Source organism: Mya arenaria, chromosome 7 (assembly GCF_026914265.1).
Source record: "Mya arenaria isolate MELC-2E11 chromosome 7, ASM2691426v1".
In the NCBI taxonomy this organism is placed as follows: domain Eukaryota; kingdom Metazoa; phylum Mollusca; class Bivalvia; order Myida; family Myidae; genus Mya; species Mya arenaria.
The window spans coordinates 66,153,677-66,178,279 of NC_069128.1; the positions used below are offsets into that span (position 1 = coordinate 66,153,677).

Below are 24,603 nucleotides of genomic sequence, written 5' to 3' on the forward strand. Positions count from 1 at the left end.
ATTTTGTCCGTTATAACTAATTTTCATGTAATCATGATTCAGAAGTTACTTCCCCTAGTTACAAATATGCCACTAATTTCCAAAACAAGATTCTTTGTCCACTTCCAATTTACAGGCTATTATTAACGAAAGGTAAAAGCAAATATAATTCGTTATCAACAACGCGTTTTGTTAACTTTGCTTTCGATGATCGGACTTCCTTACATAAAATGCAAATGCAGAAAACTGAAATTTAGAACTTGAGAAATGTCATTTTGCTAAGTCTGTTTGTTTACTTAAAAAATTAATTATCATTAAGTTAATTTGCAAGTCATGAGTCAACATTAAGTTGGTTTAATCATGGTGGATAATTAAATCGGGTTTGTTTACATTATAAAATGTCTATTTACCCCTCTTGTTGATGATTAAAACAGATTCAGCTTGATCTAAACATCAGAATATATATATATGTTAATTGTTCTAAGGTATACTATATATGTACTTGTCTCACTAAAAGCCTCCGACCCATTTTTATTCCATTTCTCAAATAGTGACTAGATTTGTACCCCGGTATACTCTACCAACGACACAGTCATAGGAAGTGTTAGTTAACTGTAATTAAGGCAGCTGTATTTTTTTTGCGCTGAAGTCACCACCTCAAATTTAGAAATTCATTTTTAAATTCAAGAGAGTTTTGTGTATTTATATACTTACTGTCTGTTTCTCATATTAACCTATAACATTGGATCAGCGGCCACCACCCCTGCCAAAGTTGATAAAACTCACCTTGATATGATATCTGGTTACTGAGGAGAAATACTTCTTCTCTAGTATCACATATTAGTAAAACAAAATCTGATTGTTATGTCTTTCAAGTTGGTGTCAAAACTTCCCCTCTGTAAAAAGGCTTGTGTTGTAATGTAATTTCTAAACTTTAACTTTAGATATATGTCCAATTATTAATTATTTTTTTTACTTTTGAGTTCAGTCAACGAAATAAGACTTTTGAGTGAACAAGCCCAATTCTTAAACTTGTGCTGGGCATAATTTTTTTAACAATTCCTGCTCTATAAATTCAGAACTTGAGCAAACTTTGAAGGAATTTTACCAGTGCAGTGTTGGTGGGTCTGTTATAATTTCGACCACTGACAATTTTGAGAAGAGTTGAAAAAATACCACCTTTTGATGTTGTTAACTATATTAAACAATGTTTTCTCTTTCAGGAGCCAGACTATATCACTGGGTACACAAAAAAGCACACAACCAGTCATTATAAAAAATGTTTTTAATAAGGACACTATAATGATACAAGTCCTGTGGCTGTATAATGGTGACATTTTGAAAAGGGACAATTTTTTAGGTAGAAATGAATGATAATGTAATTTGAAGTCATGAAACAATAGTTTGATGTGGTGATTTGTACCTTGGTTATGATTTACCATGTGACTAGAAACTCAGCAGCCAACAATGGCGGACAATGAGGTGCAAGTTCCTGAGTTGAAATCAGGTGCTAGTGGCGAAAATGGGTTCAATGCTGAGAATGTTAAGACTACAAACTATGTAGTTGATAGTGCGAACAATGGTTCCGCTTATCCAGTGTACACGAGTTGTAATGAGGTTTATGCTGCCAGTGTCTCAGAAAACTACACAACAAATGTGCCATACCATCAGCTTAACAGTATTACAGCAACTAACAGCTCAAACAATCCACTGGAATTAGCCTCTGCAGAAAACATGGTGAATTTCACTATCCCACCATCTTTGATTTCCACAAGTGGTCAGTTAAGTATGTTTAACTCCTCAGGTACTGGTTTGCTCCATACATTGGAAGAAAGAAATCATGTTTCTCAAGCCACCATTGATGGTGTGGACATGCCAGCATATTGTTTGCCATCAAGTTTTAATTTTATGCCAACTTCAGTTGCTGCAGTTTCAAGCTCTTCGCATCCATATGTGTTCAGTGGTTTGAGTCAGAACTCTCTGTATGTCTCATCAGGTTTAAACTTTGAGAGTTCACCTTCTACTGGCATTTATGCAAAATATTCTGAACCAATCAACTCGGAAGACAATATACAGTCACACCAATTAAACCCGTCAGATTTGGAATGTAACCAACAGTCAATGGAGACATATTCATTGAATACTTTAACTAATGCTCAGTCAGAGATACTAGCTCTAACCAGTCAAGGTGAACATTCTGTTCCTGCAGATGAACAATTTGGAACTGCAACTCTTTCTGACAATGCTTTCAGAAATAAGAGTCCAAGTATTGAAAGCAACCCTGATGGAACAAGTAGTTCAGGGACAATGTCAAATTTTACATACATAATGGACAGCAAGCAATTGAATATGGATGAGATGAATACACCAGAAAATTATTCAGGTTATGTGGTTGATTCCGTTTCAGACAGTGTGAACTCGTCATACATTGGCAATGGTATATATCCTTCAACTAACCACGAACATAGTTCTAATTATAATGCAATTAAATCACAGAGTGATACTCAAAATTTAGGACTAAATGTTACATATGAAAATGCAAACAAAGCTATTAAAATGACTTTTTCAGAAACTTTGGAGACAAAATATGATACTGAAATTAAAAAAGAACGTGCAATAAATGTCCCTGTAGATGGCCCTTCTTTAAGAACATGTAAAACCAATGGAAATACAAATGACGGACAAAGTTTTGAAGCTAATGATTTGTTAAAAAATGTGATAGAACAGACTATAGGTGGAGACCAAATTGATATTGAGGGCAAAGGTTGTGTTAATGATACAAAACATGTGCAAGAAAACAACAAACTTGGTTCCATGAAGCTGGAACGTGAGTTTTCAAATCAAATTATTGATGGTTTTCAAGAAACCACTGTTGACAAATTAAAAACAGTGAATGAGTTTTCTAACAAGAATGTTAAAGGTTTTCAAGAACACTTAAGTGACAGAATTGATACAGTTAAGCAGACAAATGAATCTCCCAAAGAAAATGGTGAAGGTTTTCCAGGAAACTTTAGTGACAGAATTGATAGAGTAAAGCAGACTCATAAATCTTCAAAAGAAAATTTGGATGGTCTTCAAGACACCCTTGAAAGTGACTCTAAGGAGAAAAAGGGTGAAGAAATTGTGAAGATGATAAAAGAAACTATTAAGAAAGGGACTGATGACATTGAAATTGAGGAAGTAATAAGTGAAAAAAATGATAGAAAAAGGAGAAGGAAAAATGCATTACCAAGAAAGAACATTCAAGGGAAGAAAACTCTAAAATCTACAAAATTTTCAGGTGTTAAAAAAAGGGGAAGACCAAGAAAGATAAAAACAGAGATGGCAGCAATGACAAAAACAAATAAAAAGAAAATAGTAAACAAAGATTCTGATAATGTGAAAATTGGAAAAGGAAGAAAAAGGAAAATAGCAATTATTGAGGATGAAGGCCATGATGATACAGAAGGTGTTCCTAAATCAAAAGACATGGAAGAGGCTGCTGAGCAAGGAAAGAAACTGAAACCGAAAAAGAAAATGAGTAAACCACTTAAGAGAAAACCAGTCAAGCAAGAACAAGATTATTCGTCGGAATCAGATGAAGGTAGTGATATGGATGATATAGACTTTATGCTTGCACCAGTCAACAGAAAGAAAATGAGCGAAATGACAAAAGCTGAAATGAAAGAGATCGGTCTTGATCAAATCAATGAGCTTAAATATAGAAAGAGGGCAAGGAGAAGGATTTTTCCGAAAGATTACCCACATGATTCGGCTGAAGATGTAGAAATGATGAATGTTAAGGAAGAGATTGGCGAGATTCAAGAGGATGGGAGTTTTAAGAGGCCGAGGGCGAAGAATTTTGTATGCAATATTTGTGAGAAGAAATACTCCAGGGCCAGTCGGTTGATTGAGCACATACGATCTCACACAGGTAAGTGTTATGTGTAGTTTACTGTATATTAATTAGTTTAAGAGTTATATATTTTGTGAAGAAAGCTATGATAGCTTATACTAAGTCACTCTTGTTGGCACGATGTTGCGCGAGAGTGTGGTCTTGTCTTGTTGGGGAAACCGGAGTACCCAGAGAAAACCTACTTGTCCGGCTTGGTAACCACTAACCAAACTCACATGCACCCAAGCAGGGAATCGAACCCAGGTCGCCTTGAAGAGAAGCGAATGCGCATAACCACTGTTATAACCAGACAGCCAAATATATTATATTAATTCATTTTGGTTTTTAAGCACATGATTGTAAGAAAATGAAATGTTTCGTGCTTTTAACTGGAAAAGGGCTGAAAAGGGGTATACTTTGCCGACCTGTATGGTTTTGGAAGTTTAAATCACTTGAAGCCAGGTCAGGAATAGAACTTAGTCCATTGCTAAAAACCAAAATAATTGTGCTGACTTCAACTGTGACACAGTATTTACATAGGAATTGTACTGTTAATTTCATTTTGTTACATTTTATAGGTTTCAGCCTGAATTTTGAGCCCATGTTTTTATTTATTTTAGAAAATGTGTTACTTTTGATTTCACAATGTTACTATTTTTATGACCGAATTTTTAATACAGTGAAACTATTGATAGGTATGCGTCTAGGAGAAATGGGTGGGGCTGCATTAAGAGTCTATGTTACTAAGTAGAGCAATTGTTATTATTTATTATATAGTGTATGTGTATTACTATTTATAACACAATGCTACTATTTATAGGTGAGACGTCAAAGAAAAATGTATGGGCTGTATTTAGAGTCTGTGTTACTTTGTATAGCAAGTGGTACTATTTATAACTCAATGTTACTATTTATAACTCAATGTTACTATTTGTAGGTGAGAGGCCTTTCCAATGTGAGATGTGTGGTGCTGCATTTAGAGCTGCAAAAACGCTTGAACAACACATGAAGGTTTGAACATGGATTTAACTTTAAACTGAATTTACCACAAAAAACACAGTTTTCTCCTTTTGCCATTTCTTTTAACCATAATTGTGTGTGTTCCATCTTCGGATACCCCCCCCATTTGGCAGTAGTCAAGACCACACGGCCACAGAGGCTTCTGACACTGTACAGTTATTGAACAATTTTTGAGTGTAACATGCAAATTCCTTGGAAGAAGAGTGGTCTCCCCTGCCTCGTGCATATTCATTAAAACGAGATTTAGTCCGTCAATTGTCCCCTGGTATGTATGAAGTGTAATGGAAGAAAGTACCGTGGTTGCTGATGATGTGTGAGTCCTTGATTCAAGCAAGGTTGTCACAAATGCTGAAAATTAGCCTTACTCTTTGGTACTTTAATGTTAAATTACAAACAAAGTCAATGCTAGTGCTGTATTGCATCTGTTATGTACAGTTTTTTCCAATGAAAATTCTGTTTTTGACATTTAAGGTTCACTCTGGGGTTAAACCGTTCCACTGTAATGTCTGTGGTAACAGATTCGCACAGGTAAGAATAGTTTCTTATACTCAAGGTATCAAGCATCAAAACTACAGGGACAAGCAAACGGCTGTAGTTTTGATGCCTGATGTCCCCATATAATAAGACTGAAAGTACATGTACAGCTATAGCAGTTCGTGTTTTTTGGCTCATTATCTCGACTAATCTGACATACTTTGCAATCTTTCAGGACCAAACAAAATATTTGTGGTATAATTCTTTTAGTGGAATTTTTACAAACGAAAGTCTTTTTCTACTCTTAGGGCTCTTTCACGGTCAACGAAATTGACATTTTTGTACAAATTAGAGTTAAACAGGCAATGACCTAATTTGGTAAATGGACATTTGGCTATTTGGCTACAGGTGGATACTGACAAAATCAACAATTTTATGCATAAACTGGTGGGTAGGTTATTGTCTGTATCATACACACTTGATATGTAACTTTTAACTTTAACGACTTAAAAATAGTTGAATAGTTATAACATTGAATTACTTATCTTTTAAATAAAGATGCATTTTCACGGACACCACACCTTTCAATCTCAGGTTGGTAATCTCCAGCGTCACATGAGAACGCATACATCAGAAAGGCCATTCCTGTGTACATACTGTGGATTTGCATTCAAAGGTTGGTTTTAACACAGGGGGTATCTTCATCATTAATCTATCATACACTGTGTAAGTACAGTAATCATTCATTCCAAGAGTGTTTCAATATATTTCAATGATGAAATTTTTAAAAACATTTATGTAAGACATCAGATCTGTGAATATTTAGTTATGTTCTAAGGCAAAATAATTAAAAATTAGCGCCAGTATCGAAAATTATTTGTTATGTTAGTTATTAACCCCTGAAACTTGGTTATAAGACATACATTGGTCAATTTTGGAATAAATTTTCCCTAATGTTCTCCATGTGTAACTTCCAGGACCCAGTTTCATATCTAAATTCTAGGAGGTGTATTTCTGTACCTAGATTTTTAACCGTACATGAGTATTTAACAGTGCAAAACTACGGCCTTGCTATCACCGATGTTTGCACCCTTGTTCCAAAACTTTCACAATATATCAGTCATCGAAATTAGACTTTTGGATGAACAAGCCAAATTCTCATACTATTGCTTGACATCAAGTTTTTGAACAAGCCCTGCTATATATTATTCAGAATTTGAGCAAGCTCGGACATTTAACCAGTGAAGGGCTTGCAGGCTTGTGTTAATTTAGACCACTAGATCTGTTGGTCATGGTCATAGTTGACGATCAATCATCTTAATTACTCATATTCAAGCTTCATTGGATTGTTGCCTATTTATGGCATGATGATGTTATGTATATTTCCGAGAAAAAACACCAACCTGAAAACATCAAAATACATGCTTAAAAAAGAAAGACTAGTACATTAACCCGTTCTCTGAGTTTTCTCCCTTTTTATGAAAGCTTATGGTTCAACAATGTATATTTCAGAGAAGAACCATCTACAAGGCCACATCAGAATACACACTGGAGAGAAGCCATACAAGTGTACAGAATGTGACCAGAGCTTTGCTGTACTCAGTACTCTAAACTCTCATGTTAGGACACACTCAGGTAAACAAAATAAACTAAGACAACGATTAATAAAAAGATTGTTTGGCCATACCGGAATCACTTTTTTAGGGGATGGGTAAGGGCTGTTTAGGTGGCTGTGTTTTTTTGTGTTTGTTTCTTTGTTAACCCAAGTTAGAAATGTTATTTATACGTGAAAAAAATACCTGTCCAGTTGGAGCTAAATAAACAATTTGGTCGTTTGTATATTGTGAGTCTGTCAAGTATGGCAAAACAAACTAATTTATTAATTACTGCCTCAAAGCCCTAGTGTCATTGTTGACGTCATTTTTCAAAAGCCTGTATTTTGGCCATTTATTTATAACTCGCAAACTGCTCAAGATATCCGCATGAAACTTGGTACATATGTTTCCAAATACATTATGACCATGTGAAGCAAGGCCAATAACTCTGGCTTTAATAAACACTTGTTAGTTTGAGTAAAAATTTTAGCTTTAACTCCTTATCACTATTCAAAGGCTCTGGGCAAGACAGTCATAACTCCAATTCTTTGATAAAATGAGTTATGTCAGTCCTTCGTTGAGTTGTATAGTGATTTTTATGTGTTTCCCACTGTGTATTTTGATAAAACTTGTGAAGGACATAACTCCTGTATATATTAATAGATTGATTAACGTCATTCTTTCGTTAGGTTCATGTATTGTTTAATTTCATGTTTTTCCCAGGTCTCCGCCCACACTCCTGCAAGTATTGTGGAAAGAAGTTTGCCCGGAGGAACTCTCTCATGGAGCATGTCGGCTTACATGAAGGTATGATATGAACTACTTTATATTTATAACCTGTTTATTCTCCATCAAATATGCCTGCATAATTATTTAAGATTGTATTCAGTTTTTGACAAAATGTGAAGTCCATTTAAAGTGACACTCATATTAATTGTGATAGATCTTATTTGGGAGTAGGAGTGCATCTTTAAGAAAGATCTTAAAATTCATATTTTGAAAATGAAATTGAATTTTACCTAAATTTGTATTTGTTACATTTTCTGCTTGTAAAAGAAAAATCTTGCATTTTAGGTCAGCATCATCCCTGCCAGGACTGTGGCAAGATATTTCATCATGAGAGGGCATTAAAGGTGAGTAAGACCAGGTTGCTTAAACCAATTCCTTTATTTCCTTTAACGGTCTTAAGACACAACTTATAAATGCCAACTCATAAATAGTGAGCTAAGCTTAATCCTGTCATGAGGGACTTAAAACTGTTCAAGAAATTGGGGCCAGGAAGAGAACACGTAAAGGAACAGGGCTGAGAGCTTTGGTTTAACCAGTATTTATTGATGAAAATATTGAACAAAGTAAATAGGCATTTGTTTAATGCATAACATACATACAAAATAAGGAGTGATAAAATGCACAAACAGTGAGTAAATCACAGAATTGAGGTTTTACTTAGTCTCTCCTGTAAGAGCTTTTAATTTTGTAGTGTTTTATATTAGTAAAGTTTGATTATCGCTGGAAATCTGCATTACAATTAATATCAAGTGCCTTGTTATAGATATAAACAGCTTTATAACAATTTTAAACCCTGTTTGGTGTCTGCATCTATTACAGAAGTATAGAGAAATTAGGGTCTGGTGTTTGCATTTAGAATTGACTGAGATATCATTACTTTCCAGGCCCATCTAAAGATCCATACAGAGGGCCGACCCTGGGAATGCCCCCAGTGTAACAAGCGGTTCTCCCGGCGTCGTAACATGATCCGACACACCAGTGTTCATAATGGGGGTATGCCCCTGCCAGGCCTGTCCAAGAAAACTCCAAAAAGGTATACATGCTATTTCAGTATATAGATTTTTATATAAGCTTGAGTTGTTTATACAACAGGGCTGGTATTTATGAAACATCTTAAGTCATTTCTTAACTTAGTCAATTTCTTATTTTTCTCATAATCAAATTGAACGAAAATTGTATATGTTTTTAAGCACCAAAAGTACATATTTTGAATCAATTCAATGATAATAAAGAATTTTGGATATAATTAAGTTATTATGTAGTATGATAAGTGAGATACTTATCTTAAAAAAAATAACTTAAGCTAGGATTTGTCTAAAAATAATAGATGTTATATGAATATCGCCTCTGAGCTATAAACTGAGATAAATTATCCTGGAGTCCTGGGTAAAAAACAGTACTCATGCTTTTTTCAGAAGTCAATTTATTTGAACTCCTCCTGTTCCAAATTATCACAAGCTTTTCTGCCTTCTTAATTTCAGTTGCATTAATATAGGATGAATTCAAATGGTGGTAAGATAATATTTATTCCTTCCAACTCCAACTAGGGATAAGTCCACAACAAAGCAGGCCTTAAAGAATATGTTGCTAGATAAGATGTTTGTTCATGATAAATCTTCTAATGATTGTGTCTGCTTTCAGATCAACCATTTATCCAAGAGACTATGATCCCGATGACTCACCACCAGCAACAACAGCAGCAGCGACAGCAACAACACTATCATCATCATTAGTGGTACCACCAACATTGGCAGCAGTGGCAACATCAGCAGAGATAAGCAAAACCTTTATTCCCAATGTGACTCTTAATATACCACAACATCAGCAGCAGCAACAACATCATCATCAACAGAATCTCCTGATACAACCACAACTACCGGGCATTTATTCTTCTGCATTATCAGATAGTATGGACCTTAGTGCACAGATAAATAGCTATCTTTATGATGGTCGGCAAATTATAAGTTCTGAATCTCAACAGCATCAGTTAAGCCAGTTTAGGCCTGATCAGATTTTATATCGACCTCAAATACCGGGCCAAGGGGTGGAATTACAACAGCCTGGTTTTCTTGGTCATAAAGTCAAAGAAGGGAGTGAAATTCAACAGCCAAGATATGGCTATGGATCAGAAATCTGGGGAGTGTTTGATAACTCTGTTGTAGATGGTAGGGGTTTTATGAGTGAGATTAAAGATTACAGTAAAGCTTGTGATAGTAATGGCTTGGAAAGTGAGCCGACTTATAAGTCAGACACTGAATTTAAGCCAGAACAGCTTTATAAGCAAGATGCCTCTTACAAGCAAGATGCAGATTACAAGCAAGATACTGCTTATAGCCAAGATACTGCATACAAGCAAGACTTGACTTACAAAAATGATGATGTGTATAATGATGATTCAACTTACAAGAGTGTCGATTCATGTGAGGAAACCTTAAGGCACAAAGAAGATCTTGCATGCACTACTGACATATCTAAGCATTCAGGTGATGAAAATTTTGATAAAACATTGAATATTCCTAAGATTGACTGTTCTATGAAAGCAAATGAAAACGAACTGAATTCTGAAGCCAAAATTCAGGAGAGTGATGTCACTTATACAGATGATATTCAGACTGAAGAAATTAAGTTTAACATAAAGAAGGTTGATTCAGGAAAAGCAACATTGAAAGATGCAACTGCAAAGAAAAAGGTTGGAAGAAGAAAGAAACAAGGGAAGGATAAATCAAAAGGTAAAAAGAAGAAAGATGCTGCTAAAGCAGTTAAAAAGGAGCCGGAATATGATGGTTGTAGTAGTGGAAATGAAACAGTGCTTATGGATTATGATTATGAAACTGAGGAAGACTATGATGAAAATGATGAAAGTTCAGAATCGGATGAACAATCAAAAAGCTCCAGTAAGGAGTCCCATCTTGAGGATGTTAGAAAAAAGGTGAATAAAAATATTGCTGATAAACTTGTGGTGAAAGCGATTGCTATGCAACAGTTAGTTGATCTTAAGACTAGAAAACGAGCAAAGAAGAGAGTTTTTAAAATCAAGCAGGAGTATAAAAATGAAAACCTTGTTATTAAGTACGAGTCTAAAGACAGTGATATTAGGGATCCGAATGAGGAGGATGTTGAAAAATCAGGGACTAAAACAGTGATAAAACGGCCGAGAGCAAGAAATTTTGTTTGTGAAATCTGCAACAAGAGGTACTCCAAATCTGCACGGCTTGTGGAACACATTCGTATTCATACAGGTTAGTAATGGTAGAAGCATTCTTAACAAGATTTTAGCATTTAAAACAGTGATGGATGTGTAATCATCTGCTGTCAATTGTAAAAATCTAGTCATTTCTTTATTTTGGTTAAAGTTAGCCACAAAGCTGATTGATTGGTTAATATGTATCCAATTATTACTGTTAACCAATTAAATTGCAGATATTCAGTGGTCAAAATTAACTCAAGCCCACAAGCCCTGCACTGGTAAAATGTCTCTTGGGCTTGCTCAAATTCTGAATTTCATATAGCAGGGCTTGTTAAAAAAATTGATGCCAAGCAATAATATAAGAATTTGGGCTTGTTCATCAAAAAGTCTAATTTCAATGACTGAATATTTGTTATGAGGGCTTAAAGGGAAATGTCTTTATCTAATGAAAGAAATGTACCGGTATACACCAAACCAGCAGTCACAGCTTAAATAGTTAAATTTGCAAAGTAGATCAATTTGCATCACATTTTCAGATTGTTACTATTGATATAGCTCTATTTGTTTTATCATTGCAGCTGGTTCACCTTTCACACAAGTTATTTTGTTTTCACAGTCTGATATATAGCTATTGTGACTATTTATAGGTGAAAGGCCGTACCAATGTGAACTATGTGGGTCTGCATTCAGAGCCGAGAAAACTCTGGAGCAGCATATGAGGGTAATTTTTCACCTGTATATTTAAAAGATATTAAAATTTTCAGTTTAATAGAATAAAATGTCAATTTTCTGATAGAAATTGAAAAAGGGCTGAAAATAATAATTATAATCTGGCAGCAAATCAATATGAGCTGCAAACGGTCTAAATTAGTAATGTTGAGTGCATTGATTAGATTGCTCCGTTTAACTTTGAGAGATCAGCATTGTGCTATACAGTAAAGGGTTTTAGTATTTATGTTTCAAATAACACAATTACAGTTATATATTGCTTTTTATTGTCAATCAGCAGAGTTTGACTCATTGAACATTTTTGTTCTCTCATTTTCAGGTTCATTCAGGGGAAAAACCATTCAACTGTAATGTGTGTGGAAACAAATTTGCACAGGTACAGCGTTATAGAGGATATTTGTTCAATATCGGTGCGAGATCAAATTTCATTCCAATATGTGATCATAGAAGGCAAAATATTTCTGAACACGTGAATCGACCAATGAAAATTAACATTAGTGAAAGATAACAAGTGTTTTCCATAGCCACTCATGCTACAAGTGTAAGTAGGTTTATCCCAACCCCATCTTAGGGTGTTTTGCGAAAAATAAGGTTGACCGAGTTTCCGCAGAACATACTGCATGATGAATGAACCTATCTTATATGAGCGGCCATGGTAGATGCCTTTTCTCCCACCTCAGTGCAAAAAGACAGATAAAATGTATTTTAATTTTTACATACAGGTACTTCTTTTATCTTTGCCTGAGCGCAAGAGCGCCAGTGAAAATATCAAAATAAAAATTTTCATTTCATTGAAAATAGCAACAGTGAAAATAACATAATACTTCATTTCAAAACATAAAATAAAATTCAGGCTACATTCTGAAAACATTGGGTTGTGTATAATGTTAGCTTATGAATTTTACATTGTTTAGATTAAAATCTAACTTTTGGGTCTAACTTTGTCATAATTGTTCTTAATGCTTTCTGCCAATGTCAATGATTAAAATCCTATTATAATTTGTTCAACCCTTTGGATGTGCTGAATGTAGAAATAAAAAATTGGCAGTTAGTTTCAAGTATTATTTTAACAATACCTTCAGGTCGGGAATCTCCAGCGCCACATGAGGACACACACCGCTGAGAGGCCCTTCCTCTGTACATACTGTGGATTTGCATTCAAAGGTTGGGATTTATAATTACCAAGATCACAGTCTTTGCCAGTGGCGGTTCCGTGGTCTAGTTGTAACACACTTGACTTTCCAGGGGTCGCTGGTTTGATTCCCTACCCCACCACTAAACAAACACACTGGTGTATGGGCAACACATCTGATATGAAAAATGATTTTTAATTTCTCTACTGTCTACTTTAAAAACAGTTTTCGTACCAAATACATTGAAATATTAATTTATTTTCCGAGTCTTAAAAGAATACCACCATCTTTGTCCTGGCTTCTCCTTAATTATCCCATGAAAACAATGTATCACAATCTCCATTCTTGATAACCTCCTGAATAAATCTTGCACCATCTTGAGTCATGAGTTTTCTTAAAATGAATCCTCAATACAACCTACTGCCATTTTGAGTCCAAATCACAAACTTCTAATTGAAGCCTGGGAATGTTTTGTAAAATATTTTGCAATATAGCTTAACAATTTACCACTACAGTGCAGAAGTTCTGGCATGTACTGATTTTGTTTCACTGAATTGTGATATCTTGTATTTTGTATGATTTCAGAGAAGAACCATCTCCAGGGTCACATGCGCATACACACAGGAGAAAAACCATTTAAATGTACAGAGTGTGACAAGCAGTTTGCAGTTCTCAGCACGCTGAATTCTCACTTGAAAACTCATACCGGTATAGGGAGTTTAACTAAAATTGATATTTTTTTAAAAATCTTCCTACACAGAATCGAGTTTTTTGTTTAAGGCTGCGCTCTCACGGATTAACTGTTTTGACATCTTTTTGTCTTAAAATGAGCTTAATTTTGTGTAAATGTCTGAATATACCAGTGATTTAAAACTGCTGATAAAAGATCAGATCACAGTTTTTTAGCTCGACTATTCGAAGAATAAGGAGAGCTATACCGGTACTACTCACCCTGGCGTCGGCGTTGGCGTCACACCTTGGTTAAGGTTTTGCATGTAAGCACCTTTTAGTCATTATCTCAGTAAATACATCAGTTATTGCATTGAAACTTTGGATATGTATTCCCAACTATCTTACATACTAAATTAATGAAGTTAGATAACATTTTTTTAATATAATGCAAATAATAGGCCTTTATTATTCGACTTAGAAATTCTGGTTAAGGTTTTGCGTGTAAGCACACATAGGTTAATATCTCAGCAACTACTTGAGGTATTGCATTGATACTTGATACAATGGTAATCAACCATCCAACCTACTTAATTAACCAAGTTAGATAACTCTAGTTTGCATTTAATGCAAATAATTGCCCTTTATTATTCGACTTAGAAATTCTGGTTAAGGTTTTGCATGTAACCACATTTAAGTCAATATCTCAGCAAATATATCATGTATTGCATTGAAACATTTGATATGTATTCCCAGATAACACTTTTTTGAATATAATGCAAATTATGGGCCTTTATTATTTGACTTAGAAATTCTGGTTACCCGGTAAGGTTTTGCGTGTAAGCACACATAGGTTAATATCTCAGCAATTACTTGATGGATTGCATTGAGACTTTATACAATGGTACTCAACCATCTACTTAAATAACCAAGTAAGATAACTCCAGTTTGCATTAAATTAAAATAATGGCCCCTTTTTCATTCGACATAGAAATTCTGGTTAAGGTTTTGCATGTAACCACTTTTAAGTCAATACCTCAGCGAATACATCATGTATTGCATTGAAACTTTACACACAGGCTCCCATCTATTTAACCTTCTTATTTAATCAAGTAAGATAACTCTATCTTTTATTATATATAATTTTTGCCCCTTTACCGTTATTATGCGACTTAGAAATTCTGGTTAAGGTCTTGCATGTTAGCACACATAGGATAATATCTCAGCAACTATCTGATGTATTGCATTGAGACTTTATACAATGGTATTCAACCACCCAACTTAATATAATAATAACCAAGTTAGATAACTGTATTTTGCAAATAGTGGCCCTTTATTATTAGACTTAGAAATTCTCGTTAATAGTTTGCATGGAACCACATTTATGTTTATATCTCAGCACACCATGTATTGCATTGAAATCTAATCTAACAGTGATCCGTGCATGTTTCGCCAAAACTTTTCAATCCTTACATTGAAAAGTGGCGGAATAGTCGAGCGCGCTGTCTCTGTGACAGCTCTTGTTTATATTCAGGTTCAAAAGATAATGTTTTATGGCTAAAAGCATTACTAACACTTTAAGAAAAATGATACTTTTGGCAGTTTTTAAAACAAATGAAATCTGTTCTATTTTGAGTTATCTTATATGACTGACTTGAAGGCATTGATACCAAATCAGCCGATTCTGAGACAAAAAACTTCAAAAAAAAATATCAAAACTGTCAGTTTTTGAGAGTGCAGCTTTAAAAAAGTGATGTCAAATAAAAAAAAAACATGTTTAAACAGTTTCGAGTTTTTTGTTTAAGGCTTTGCATATTTTTATTGTGTGGGAAAATTGGATCCAAACTACTCTTTGGGGGCATTCACCACTCTTCTGTTGACACATTTTGACTTTGAAGAATAGTTTGGGTTGTGTAAGATACAAGAATATAGTAAATAATAGCAATGGTTAGATTTAAAACAAAATGGTGAAATGTTCTAGTGGTGAAGGTGGTCATCTCTAACTGATGGGGGTAACCTTCTTTTAGCCTCTCAGAATTTGAGAAAAGACACCAGTACTGGCTAGTACCCAAGCAACAGATGCGACTTGTAATCTTGTATGGTTTGAAGTTAAAGGGAAAAAACGATATGAATGAAGATTCAGAAAAATGTTTAAAATCATTTCAAAGCAAGTTTAAAAGCATAAAAACCCATGATGATTTTTGCCAGGTTTAAACACAACTATAAGTCTTGGGATTAAATTGTAGTTTTTGAATTGTTTCAGGAGACAAACCATTTGCTTGCGAGTTCTGTGACAAGAAATTTGCCAGGCGTCGAGGGCTTACGGAACATCTTAGAGTACATACAGGTATATGACAACCCCTGAAAGTGCTCTCTCTATTAAACTCTTGTTTTGGAAATGTATTCAGCCCTGAAGCTGAATGGACCTTTGCTAATGCCTTGGTCCATATACCTTCACCTTTGGTGGCTGACTGGCCGTACCTTATAATGTCATATGACCCTCAGTTGCGTGTTATATTGCTGAATTATATCATTCTAGGTAATAAGCTGGTCTGCCAGACATGTAACACCACGTTTACCCACAAGAGCTCCAACAATACGCAAATCATGGCCCTGTAAGATCCGGGTATCAATATAAGATCCAGAATTTAAGACCCTATTAAGATCCAGAATTTAAGACCCTATTAAGATCCAGTATTTGATACCCTATAAGATCCAGTATTTGATACCCTATAAGATCCAGTATTTGAGACCCTATAAGATCCAGTATTTGATACCCTATAAGATCCAGTATTTGAGACCCTATAAGATCCAGTATTTGATATCCTATAAGATCCAGTATTTGAGACCCCATAAGATCCAGTATTTGATACCCTATAAGATCCAGAATTTGATACCCTATAAGATCCAGTATTTGATACCCTATAAGATCCAGTATTTGATATCCTATAAGATCCAGTATTTGAGACCCTATAAGATCCAGAATTTAAGACCCTATTAAGATCCAGTATTTGAGACCCTATAAGATCCAGTATTTGAGACCCTATAAGATCCAGTATTTTATATCCTATAAGATCCAGTATTTGAGACCCCATAAGATCCAGTATTTGATACCCTATAAGATCCAGTATTTGAGACCCTATAAGATCCAGTATTTGAGACCCTATAAGATCCAGTATTTGATATCCTATAAGATCCAGTATTTGAGACCCTATAAGATCCAGTATTTGAGACCCTATAAGATCCAGTATTTGATACCCTATAAGATCCAGTATTTGAGACCCTATAAGATCCAGTATTTGAGACCCTATAAGATCCAGTATTTGATACCCTATAAGATCCAGTATTTGAGACCCTATAAGATCCAGTATTTGATACCCTATAAGATCCAGTATTTGATACCCTATAAGATCCAGTATTTGATACCCTATAAGATCCAGTATTTGAGACCCTATAAGATCCAGTATTTGATACCCTATAAGATCCAGTATTTGATATCCTATAAGATCCAGTATTTGAGACCCTATAAGATCCAGTATTTGAGACCCTATAAGATCCAGTATTTGATACCCTATAAGATCCAGTATTTGAGACCCTATAAGATCCAGTATTTGAGACCCTATAAGATCCAGTATTTGAGACCCTATAAGATCCAGTATTTGATATCCTATAAGATCCAGTATTTGATATCCTATAACTTGATCCTGTATTTGATATCCTATAAGATCCCGTATTTGATATCCTATAAGATCCAGTATTTGAGACCCTATAAGATCCAGTATTTGATATCCTATAAGACCCAGTATTTGAGACCCCATAAGATCCAGTATTTGATATCCTATAAGATCCAGTATTTGATATCCTATAAGATCCAGTATTTGATATCCTATAACTTGATCCTGTATTTGATATCCTATAAGACCCAGTATTTGAGACCCTATAAGATCCAGTATTTGAGACCCTATAAGATCCAGTATTTGAGACCCTATAAGATCCAGTATTTGATATCCTATAACTTGATCCTGTATTTGATACCCTATAAGATCCAGTATTTGATATCCTATAAGATCCAGTATTTGAGACCCTATAAGATCCAGTATTTGATATCCTATAAGATCCAGTATTTGAGACCCTATAAGATCCAGTATTTGATATCCTATAACTAGATCCAGTATTTGATACCCTATAAGATCCAGTATTTGATATCCTATAAGATCCAGTATTTGATATCCTATAAGATCCAGTATTTGAGACCCTATAAGATCCAGTATTTGATATCCTATAACTTGATCCTGTATTTGATACCCTATAAGATCCAGTATTTGATATCCTATAAGATCCCGTATTTGATATCCTATAAGATCCAGTATTTGCATACATGTGATAACGTCCCGGACGTCCGGGATTGTCCCGGAAATCGTATCTCTGTCACGGAGTCACGGAGGGTGCATGTTTGTCCCGGAAAGTCATAAAAAAAAAAAACGAAAAAAAAAATAATAATCTCGGAATCGGAATCGATTATCTTAATTTTACCAATGTAAGTCAGCTATTTTGCCTGTCCGGGACACTGGTCGTAAAACACAGGACATGTTGACACTAATCCGTTAATTGGTACGTGTGTCGTCAAGGTCATCGTCAATCACCCGATAATTGATTTATCGGCCTATTGTTGTGCTTAACGAGTGGGGGAGGGTTCTTGTATACAAATTCATTGTTTTCATATGGATTTGTTTGGTCTTATGAATGATAGCTTTTAATTGATGAATTGATATTTTTCACACATTTTACCAACAAACGAGCATGAAGGTAAGTTCAAAGAAAGTGACAAAATGAGTAAAAAAAACAAAATTAAAACACGGAAAACATCCCATATTCCTTTCAAATTTCAAAGTCGATACGTCGTTATACTTTTAACAACTTATGCGTCCATAAGGAATTTTAGTGTTTTGACCTTTTTTCCGAACTATCGTGTGTATTTTTACGCCGAAATAAAACTGACGATATGGGGTTTACAGGTGGTTATATAGAGTGCTTTAATCACGTGACCATGGTAAGTCACGTGATCGCTTTATACAGCCGATTGTTGACACGTCTCTATCAAAATTATATGCATCTCCAAACGGAAAAAAGCTCATCGACTGGAAAATCTTCTTTATCGTCTGAAAAATATTGTGTGTCATAAATTGCAAACGTTTTAAATGTGATGAAAAAATAAATATTTTGTAACGGATGTTCTCAAAAGCGCGGGAAAACAGGTGCCCGTATAGTTGTTTATTTCCTGTTTTGATGAAACCGAAAGTAGACTGCATATCCTCCTGGTTAGCACTTCATTTAAAGCCTGGGAAAATATCTGGTGGTTTTATTTTTTCAAGAAAATGCAGAAAAAAAAACAACCATGTCAAGTAAAAAATACGTCTTGGCAGTCAAAATAGGTACATTTTCCCGACGTTAAAAACGACTAAAATAGCCCCAGATATGCTATAGAATGCACCACAGACGTTCCCCATTTAAAAAAATTTCCGGGGGGGCATGCCCCCGGACCCCCCTAGTGTGCGTTGACATTACGATGGGTGTCCCGGAATCGACCCAAGAAATTATCACATGTATGAGTATTTGAGACCCTATAAGATCCAGTATTTGATATCCTATAACTTGATCCAGTATTTGATACCCTATAAGATCCAGTATTTGATATCCTATAAGATCCAGTATTTGAGACCCGATAAGATCCAGTATTAGATATCCTATAACTAGATCCAGTATTTGATACCCTATAAGATCCAGTATTTGATACCCCAGATGATCCAGTATATACTGATCTTCTACCATTCCAGGTAACAAGCTGGTCTGCTCGACATGTAACACCACGTTTACCCACAAGAGCTCCTACAACACACACATCAAGACCCACGCAGAAGGCGGACGGCCGTTCACTTGTGATATTTGCGGCAAAACCTTTGCCAGGTAATTCTTTTTCTTATTTTTAGTTTTATTCATTGTAAATTTATTGGTAAAACGTGTATTACCTCAAGACTTTTCATTCTTGCTGTCTTGTTTGTTTCTATTTTATACATGTACTTAAGGTTTAAGCTGTTAATTCTGATAACATGTTACTACTTGTTGTTCCATTTGAATTATAATTATAATCAATATCTAAGCTCGTAAATCGTCATCAAACATTTGACAGTGATTACTTGATGCTATTGTATACATTAAGAAAATTATGGAAAAACTCTTGACAGAAATCCCTTTTAAAATAATATACAGTACAGTACTGTGCAGTGAGCTACAAATATCATGTAAAGATTTTAATCTCGTTTATACCTGAAGTGCATATATCGTGTAAAGATGTGAAAGACGTCATGTTTATTTCCTGCTTGTTTTTCGTACATTGTCAGCAACCTGTAAAATATATAATATGAAAATTGTCAACCTGTATGTTTAAAAAATTAGTAACAAACGATTATATACATTTAAACAACGCAAAACACTAACATAAAATAAACATTACAGTATATGACTGTACATCATATGTTAAACAATCTATATCAATGAAAAGGTGAACTAGCTCTGTAGAATTACGTCTATTTATGATATCAAATCTAGGCAATTAAGGTCTGAGAACCAGTGATTTAAGACTGCTGATAAAGGATCTGATCGCAGTTTTTCATATTTCTGTTCGAAAATTGATATTAAAAACAGTGATCTGATATTTTGTCATCAGTCTTAAATCACTGGTTTCTGATATGTACACAAACATTGGTTCATTCCAAGTAGAAAAAATAAAAACAAGTGTCAAAATGCTGTGAGATTGCAGCTTTAAGAGATGCCTTAATAAATATGTAAACTGAGAGTGATTTAGTGGTATAGGTGTGCACCTCCCACCCAAGAGGTTGTGGGTTTGATCACCAATAGGGGTATTTTCTCACGGGCTCTCAAAATGGACAACAGTTCTGATTTCTACCCAGGAAACAGACACAAGAGAGTGATTCTATCAGCTATTAGCTTCCATCACAATCAAACTTTTTTGCGTAAATATCTGCAAACCGATGATAAAATAATGCTGACAAAAGATCTGATCGCAGAGTTTCATATTTCCGTTCGAAAAATATTGTTTTATGGCTTAAACCGTTACTTACAGTTCAAAAAAATGCGTAAAATATCAATTTTTGAACTTCAATATAAAAATCTGCGATCTTATTGTTTTATCAGCAGTCTAATGTTACTGGTTTCCATGAATTGTCCCAAAAACTGGCTCTTTCAGTTGTCAAAACATTCAATCTGTGAAAGTGCAGCTTTAAGTACTTACATATTTTATCATTTTCAGGGATCGTCACCTTCAGAAGCACAAAGATACCCACAATTCCAATGGACGTCATCGCTCCTCTACAAAGAAATCCAATAATTTACCAGTATTTCAACCCCCACTAGTCCCAATGGCAATACATCCAGAACTGCAAAACTCCAATCTGTCTCAAGAAATGCCCCACCACAATTTATCGACTCCAGAACTTCATCAAATCGATTTACAATTGGACTTACAAAATCAAAATGAATTACGGAATCGAGAATTACAAAATGTTGCCGAATTAAGGCAGCGGGACTTACAACGTGAGATTCAAACTGTGGAGCTACGATATCGAGAAATGCAAAATGTCGATATGACAAGAAGCCGAGATTTACAAGAAACCGATAAATCGTGTTCTATGAACAGAACAGACCTACCATTACCCCCTTCCCAGCAGTTCGGAGATCCCTCTATCATGCCAATGATGCATCCTCACCATTTTGTGACAAATTTGCCGCCACATATGGGCGATACCCCCACCTGGTTTAGACCTTTTCATTGATAATTGGGTTTCATAGGACAGATATTTATTATTATGGTTGTGTATACTAATGAACTTTAATTCGTTTTGTGCATTTTTTCCCTTAGTTTTCTACCAATACAATATTTTATGGTGAATGTTAAATTATAACAAAGTATGGTTGTGTGTACCCTTTGATTTTGTGTGGACTTTCATGTTTAGAAATAGAAATTATAAAGAAAACTTTATGAGCTAAGCAGCTTTATAAAGTCAATCCAAAGAAGGCTAGAATTGTTTTGTTTACAATGAAATTTGATAAGACGATGTGTTTAGCTCTCCTGTTTTCTTTCAAATTAATGGTCACGGTATTGTGATAGCTTGTCGTAGTGCATAACCTGTATCTTTGGCAATAATTTAAATTCATTATTTAAATTGAACTTATAAAGCAAGGCCCCGAACTATGCTCTTAATAGTTGTGTAGTTATTCCCCTTGTTTTATTGAAAAAAAAAACCCAGATATGGAAGTTGTATGGCTTTGCAATTGTTTATATAGCACAAGAGAGTGCCATTATTAACTTTTGGAGATTCTACACATATTGATGTAAATTTTATTAAATTTTGCATGCATTTAGATTGTTGATACATTGTTTACTAATCGCTAATTGTTAGAATGAGTGGGAAAAGTTTATGTCCGTTGTTAAAGTTTCACTAGTCATATGGTTTGATTGGAGGTAAAGTTATCGCACTGTCTGTGTGACAATCCATAAGAATCAGTTTTTACTTCATCAATTTTATTTAGATTTCATTCAAACTTCGCAGAATTATACAGCAACATGTGAAGGTGTGTTGTGAATAGAATTGTTCACATAAGTATTGGTGCTCTCGCCTCTAAGGACAAGGTCACTCTGTCAAGGCAAAATTAGGGGCATTTGTCCTGTTCCTGTGACAGCTGGTGTTTTATTGTACTACTGGTATATTTACGTTGCATAATAAATATGGGCTCATTTATCCAGTTACAGAAGCCTCCATTTGGACAAAACCCAGTTCCTACACAAACACACAGGTGTTCTTAAAGATACAAACTCACAGATATACTGTTTTTACAACTTTTTTACTTTTTTCTTGGAAAGAGCAAATTTTTGCGTAAATATCTGCAAACCAATGATAAAGATTGCTGACAAAAGATCAGATTGCAGATTCTTATATTTCCGTTTGAAAATTAATGTTTTATGACTTGAACCATTACTAACGTTTTAAGAAAAATGCATAAAAATCAATTTTTAAACTTAAATATAAAAATCTGCAATCTAATTTTTTGTCAGCAGTCTTATATAACTGGTTTCCATGCATTTTCACAAAAATTAGCTCGTTCCAAGAGAAGAAATTAATAAGTTGTGAAAACGTTCAATCTGTGAGAGCGCAGCTTTAAGTTCAAGATTAACCCTTTAACCAGGACTGTGAGCCTAACAAATGGCCTTGACCTTCAGACTATCATTCATTTGTAAAGATGTTTGTTTATTGGTCACAGATATGCATCAAAGACATGAGGAAGTACCTTGAAATGAATATAAATAACTTTTGAAACAATTTCAAAATTGGTTTAATGTAGTTCCTTGACATAGAGGCCCAGCTGTTTTTCAGGCTTGAAAATTATCAACTGTTTGAAACCCTGCACACATATATAATGAACTGAACTTATAGCATACCTGAATAACTCATTTCCCTGTGATTTTATACATTTTATGATTAAGATATATAAAAATTATACTTCCTTCATTATTATATGTATTTCTTTTAATAAATTGAAGAAATGGGAAAATAAAAAGCTTTTAATCAGACATGTATGAACCCCTGCACACATGATGAACTGAACTGTTTATATATGTTTATAACTCATTTTCCTGTGATTTTACACATTTTATTATTTAATAAGATATAAATACTTCGATCATTATTATATGTATTTTTTGTTTATTAAATTGAATAAATGGGAAAATTAAAAAGCTTTAAATGAAACATGTTGTAGACATAATCATACATGTAGATTGCTTGTTTTGCTGTAAAACTAGTTGTTATTGAAAAATAATAAAAAGTACATCCTAGTATTGTAGGTTGATATGAACACAGTGCTAGCCATGTGCTACCATGTTCAGGATAAAGAGGATTATTGTTTGATTCAGTTTAAGATTGTAATATATTTCAATGATTGAGCACTTAAAGCTATATTTCACATAGCATTGCCATTAATATGAAAATATCTCCTTTAATGATCTCGAAATGAAATATATTGCGATCTTACACTGAAACAAAGAAGTTTTCTGTTATTAATTTAGGGATGCAAACGAATATTCGATCGAACGTTTGGTATTCGAATGTCAAAATCTGTATTCGAATATTCGATGTTTTTGTTGAATTATTAAATTAATAAACTTTTTACCTACAATTGTGCTCTTCGTCTGTCTTGTTTTTACAACGATTGGCCCTTAAAGCCAGAGGTGTGAACTTGATGACACTAGACACGTGTCATATCGGATACATCGTTGGGAACTATAAACAGTCCCCGTAATTTTGCATTTACTGGCTGTTAGACAAGTGACATTAAACACATTCCAATTATTTTTGGTACATCTAAATGACCATGCCAATTAAGGGTTTAAGAGATTGGCCTTTATACCAGTGTGTTGTTTTCAGTGCTAATTAAGCTTGGCGATATTGCCCAAATCGCCTTGGTGATATGAAGGACATGTGCTAGTTTTGTGCTTTAAACAGTTTTCCATGTTTCGATTAAACGCTCTTGCCTTGAAACGTAACTGTATGGTTTAACGTTTAAGGATATATGTCCTGTATTGTTGTACAATACCTAAGTCAAAATCGACGTTTGGCCATGGTGTCGTTTTCTTTAAATATTTTTCGTAAACATTAATACCAGAACAAGGCTGCAAGTCACATGTTGGCGCATATCGTCATTTAACGTGACCGGGAAAATACGTAATTCCCGGATCTTATTTTGCATTGTTTACAAATATGAACACATAGGAATTGAAATAATTCAACTTTTTGGGTAAAGATGTATCCTTTTTTGGGGGGATATATTCGGAAAATAGGGAAATTCAGAGGCTAATTTGTGGAACAATAAGTGTCCGTCGCGTGTAAACGATACGACAAAGAAGGGTAACAGGGCCCCGACTTAGTTACTACAGTTAATAATAGTTTACTGCAATTCTAAAAGGTTCATTTTGGTATTAGAATATTCGATCGAAAGAATTACCGAATATTCGAATATCAATTTTGCCATTCGTTTGCATCCCTAGTTATTATATTACTAAAAAAGTCATAAAAGGTATGT

The 24,603-nt window shown here is 34.5% G+C and overlaps 1 protein-coding gene across 1 annotated transcript; it reads left to right on the forward strand.

Moving 5' to 3' along the window:
* The first annotated feature begins 53 nt into the window (after nt 1-53).
* On the forward strand, nt 54-23,685 carry LOC128241428 (uncharacterized). The gene is made up of 17 exons (XM_052958347.1): nt 54-132; nt 1,203-3,892; nt 4,791-4,864; nt 5,345-5,401; nt 5,942-6,023; nt 6,860-6,982; nt 7,666-7,749; nt 8,017-8,075; nt 8,616-8,764; nt 9,373-10,970; nt 11,566-11,639; nt 11,967-12,023; nt 12,730-12,811; nt 13,366-13,488; nt 15,713-15,796; nt 19,284-19,413; nt 20,777-23,685. Exons 2-17 carry the CDS (start codon nt 1,447-1,449, stop codon nt 21,297-21,299), a joined length of 5,745 nt encoding a protein of 1,914 aa, XP_052814307.1. The 5' UTR covers nt 54-132; nt 1,203-1,446; the 3' UTR covers nt 21,300-23,685.
* Nucleotides 23,686-24,603: the final 918 nt, after the last annotated feature.

Excerpts from the sequence above, each read along its gene's own strand:
- LOC128241428 (XM_052958347.1), top strand. The coding sequence starts at position 1,447 with ATGGCGGACAATGAGGTGCAAGTTCCTGAGTTGAAATCAGGTGCTAGT. Across the intron at positions 3,893-4,790 it reads GCACATACGATCTCACACAG|GTGAGAGGCCTTTCCAATGT; the intron begins GTAAGTGTTATG and ends TACTATTTGTAG. Across the intron at positions 6,983-7,665 it reads TCATGTTAGGACACACTCAG|GTCTCCGCCCACACTCCTGC; the intron begins GTAAACAAAATA and ends TGTTTTTCCCAG.